The sequence below is a fragment of the Uranotaenia lowii genome, chromosome 2 (assembly GCF_029784155.1).
Source record: "Uranotaenia lowii strain MFRU-FL chromosome 2, ASM2978415v1, whole genome shotgun sequence".
Classification (NCBI taxonomy): domain Eukaryota; kingdom Metazoa; phylum Arthropoda; class Insecta; order Diptera; family Culicidae; genus Uranotaenia; species Uranotaenia lowii.
Window position 1 is genome coordinate 327161066 of NC_073692.1, and position 3948 is coordinate 327165013.

Sequence of the window (3948 nt, forward strand, 5' to 3'; positions counted from 1 at the left end):
TTGTGAATCGGCGTAATCGATGCATTTTTCCAGGCATTGGGAAAAATACCCTCCATCAATGACTGGTTGAAAATAATCGACATTGGAACGGACAATGAGTCAGCGCATTTTTTTACCAGAGCTGGTGGAATTCCATCCGGACCAGGACCTTTCGATTCATCCAACGCGGCCATCTTGCGGAACACATCATTCGGTGATAAAATCAGCATATCCAGGTTGAAGTCTCGGCTCTGCAAACTATTCAGGTACGATTCCGACAAAGGTGGTGAGTTATTACTTAGCACGCTCTGAAAGAATGACGAGAATAGATCTGCAGCAGCCCGCGGCGTCGCAGCGGTTGTGTCGTTGTATTTAATGGTATGAGGTACACCTTGAGTACCTTTTCGTTGTCTAACATATGACCAGAAGGATGCGGGATCAGCTCGAGCGTTGTCCTGAATGCGATTCATGTAATCACAAAAACTAGTCACATGCAAAGAGTTATAGGCGCTCTCTAAGTCACGTAACTCGTTAAAGTGATCCATGCCATCGTCGTTGTGAAACCTTTTCCTTGCCTTCCGGAGGCGGTTGCGCAGGTTGCGGAGTTCGGGGTTCGACCAAGGTTGACGGGTTCCAGAATGTGCCCTCCGTTTTTTTACAGGAACATCGTTTCGGAATATTTCATTCAAGGTATCATAAAAAGTTTTCACCACGTGATCTATTGAGCCATGCAAAATATTTCTCCAATCGGTAGAAGCCAAAGATTCATTCAGTGATTCAAAATTGCATCGTTTAAAATCAAATTCTATTTCTTCAGGCAATTGTGTTTTCGAATTCTCCTCACACAGCAAAAGCATCACAAAAGGAGGATGATGCAAATCTACATCAAGCAAAGTTATCGGCGGTTCAAAAATAGTTACGTTGAAAACGTCATTCATAAACGCTAAGTCGAGAGTTTTCATGTTTCTATTCGCTATGTGATTCATTTGTTGAAGCCCTACAGATAGCACAGACTCAACAAGAATAAGTTCTTGCTCACTAGAAGCGTTCACAGGTAGATAAGCGCTCAAATCCTCATCAAATTGCCATCTCAAGTTGGGTAGGTTATAATCCCCGGCAACAATCAGTTTATCGTGCTCGTTGGTTAGCGAGCAAATTTCTTGCAGACAAGCAGCGTGACGTTCGTATGCCCATTGCGCAGAATTTGGTGGCAAATAAATCGCACACACAAAGATTGATGCGTTATTATTCAAGACTATTCGCACAACGATTTGCTCAATATGATTCGACTCGTGTATATCAACTAATGTGCTATTTAACTGAGGCTTAACGGCAATTAAAACACCCCCTCCGCGCTCACATTGGCTGGTTTCAGAATTACGATCGCAACGATAGAAAGTGAAGCTGTCCGACAGCTCAGAGTTCAATATTGTTTCATTCAGCCAGGTTTCGGTTAAGATAATGATATCATACTCACATGCGGCGAGGGAAAGAAACAATCGGTTGGTTTTTGTTCTCAATCCTCGAACGTTCTGATAGTAGATGCTGACGGGACGTTTTGAATCAGGCTGGACGGGTGGGGTGGTGAGCGAGGTGTGATGATCGACTGGGCTAGTTGTTTGGATATGTGCAAAATTAGTTGTCAACAAATCGTCACTTAGGCTGAAACTCGAACGAAAAAGGAGCTTGCCTTTTTCGATCAAAATCAAATTCACGGAATGAAATACCCTTTTGCCACGATGAGCTCACAAGTGCGGCGTTTCTAAACTGCATGTCAAGACCAACCTTGAACGAGACGAAAGAAAGTTCGACAAGATTTTTACCTTTAGGAACTAATTTCGTTACGTCTGCGGTTTCTGCTTGAAGGTTCCTTTTTACCAACTCGGCAACTTGCTCCTGGGTAGAGTTGGGATCGAATCCAGAAAGGTATAGCCAGAATTTGTTTTCGGTCGTTGAGTTTCGAGATTGAGCTGCAATAGTCACTGGTAAATCAGGATCCACAGTTTTACTGCCGATCAATTGTAACCTTGGCAATTTAGCAAATCGATTTTCGGTCGGAGGTACTTTCCTCTTTTTCGACAAAGGCGTCATAGATCTGTGTGGAGTGATGCTGTGAGGAGTGTTTTCATTTTTGCCAGCCGGCTTAGCTGTGTGGCGAGTCAGAATTTCGTTGATCCTCGCAGTGTTTATATCAACCGCCTTCTGCAAGCCGAGTAGATTTTTATTTTGTTCTTCACACATAGTTTGTATAACTGCATTAGTGGATGCGATTGCTTGCCGGAAAGTGGCGTTGTCCATCATTTGGGTGCAGGAAGGACACATCCAAAACAGCTGATGGCTCTGTGCAATTAGATCACGGGTAGCTGAATTTAGATTGACACACTTGAGATGGAACGACGAGCGGCAAAATCCTTTGCACACTATTTCATCTTCTTTCGCCAGGCTAAGATTGCATGCACAACAAATACCTGCGGCAGCCATTCCGAATGCGAGAATTTTAGCGGTGCGAAGAAATTTTATTTGTGAATTGTAAGCTGGTATGTTATTTTTCCTGCTTCACTCCAGTTAATTCACGAAGTATACGTCCAGGTGAGTCAGTTGTGTAGATATCTCGGTGAAATGTCACATAAAACACAATGAAAATCACGAATTAGTACGGCAAGAATAATCTATACAACAACAAATTTTACCTTGACACACCATGATTTTGTAAAAAATTGACTACTTTAAAACATCTCTAAATGCCTCAACATACATCTACATAAATCGTTACTTTTCAACTGTATAAGCCGCATTAAAAATCCAGAATATTGTTTCGATAAAGTTAAACCGGGTCATCTTTAGCATACAGTTAAACCCAGTTTCCTAGAAATAAATAATTACCCAAGCTTTCCAGGGCTCTTCATCATTCGAAAAATAGTCCTTTGAATCGGACGGATTTGGATCCTGATACTGTGAGCCACATCATGATTTGATATTTCGATGCCTTCTTCATACAATCAAAACTAGCTCTTTTAACTGATGGGATTAATTCAAATAATGTATTATTCGTTTGTACCTTATAAATAGCTTTGTGTCGTAGAATCTAATAAATAACATAAAAAAAAAAACATCTTTTACTTCGATTCGTTTGTTCTTTTAAGGAATTTTGTTAAGGAAGCAAACAGTTCGAACACGATATTCGAAAATCGTGCTCTAAAAATCGGAGATATCCATCAGATGCAATTCGCGGTATCGTTACCGGTCGAAAACGGTCACTTTATGTGTCAATAACCTAAGTGCAGGTATTTTCCTGGAAACTAACAGAACTTTTGAAACAGTATTTATGTGAGGCGCGCACGGAGAGAATACTCAAGCGGCGCGCCGCGCAACTTTCCTGCAGAAAATCGGCCCGAAAGCGAGAATTGAGAATAATTTGACGCTTGAATTGAATTTGTTTTTCACACTTCATTCTCCACGCTTCAAGTTGTCGTCCGGCGGCACTTTCAACATTGCCATCGCCGAAGCCGCGATCCGATCGATTGAAGACCCCAATAATCGGGTGGCCTCGTGGAATGCCTACTTTGGAGGGCCCTTCTACTTGACACACACTCACCCGGAAAAGAGACTTTCCTGTCCCGGAGAACGTTAAAATATTTGCCTGTCACGGGTTCGTCTTTCCCGTTTTGCTTCATTGCTGTCCCGATCGGATGGGTGCTCTTCACGATAAGCACACGGATCGGCGATTGATCGATGGCAGTACTTTTTTTTTAATTTTTTTTTTTTTTGAAATCGAACGAATCGGCTAGTTCTATTGCAATTCAATAAAATCGTTTGTATTTATGCAGGGAGCAATCGAGCGTCCTTTGTGAAAATTCATCATCATTACACTTACACTTTTGAAATCGATCGTAGTCATTAAACATTGGCCAAAAGTCGAACCGAATTGTTCTAGATGAGGCAAATAGAAATTCGATGTAGCATTTTTGC

The 3948-nt window shown here is 41.7% G+C and overlaps 1 protein-coding gene across 1 annotated transcript; it reads right to left on the minus strand.

Moving 5' to 3' along the window:
- Positions 1-1495: 1495 nt before the first annotated feature.
- Positions 1496-2460, minus strand: LOC129742947 (uncharacterized). The gene is made up of 2 exons (XM_055734885.1): positions 1707-2460; positions 1496-1590 (listed from the first exon to the last, which is right to left on the minus strand). Exons 1-2 carry the CDS (start codon positions 2458-2460, stop codon positions 1496-1498), a joined length of 849 nt encoding a protein of 282 aa, XP_055590860.1.
- Between the last annotated feature and the right edge of the window lie 1488 nt (positions 2461-3948).

What these genes read in the sequence shown, in the direction of transcription:
- LOC129742947 (XM_055734885.1), bottom strand. Translation starts at nt 2,460, where the DNA reads ATGGCTGCCGCAGGTATTTGTTGTGCATGCAATCTTAGCCTGGCGAAA. An exon ending in GAGCTCATCGTGGCAAAAGG is followed by an intron (nt 1,591 to 1,706) that starts GTATTTCATTCC and finishes CCAAACAACTAG; the next exon opens with CCCAGTCGATCATCACACCT.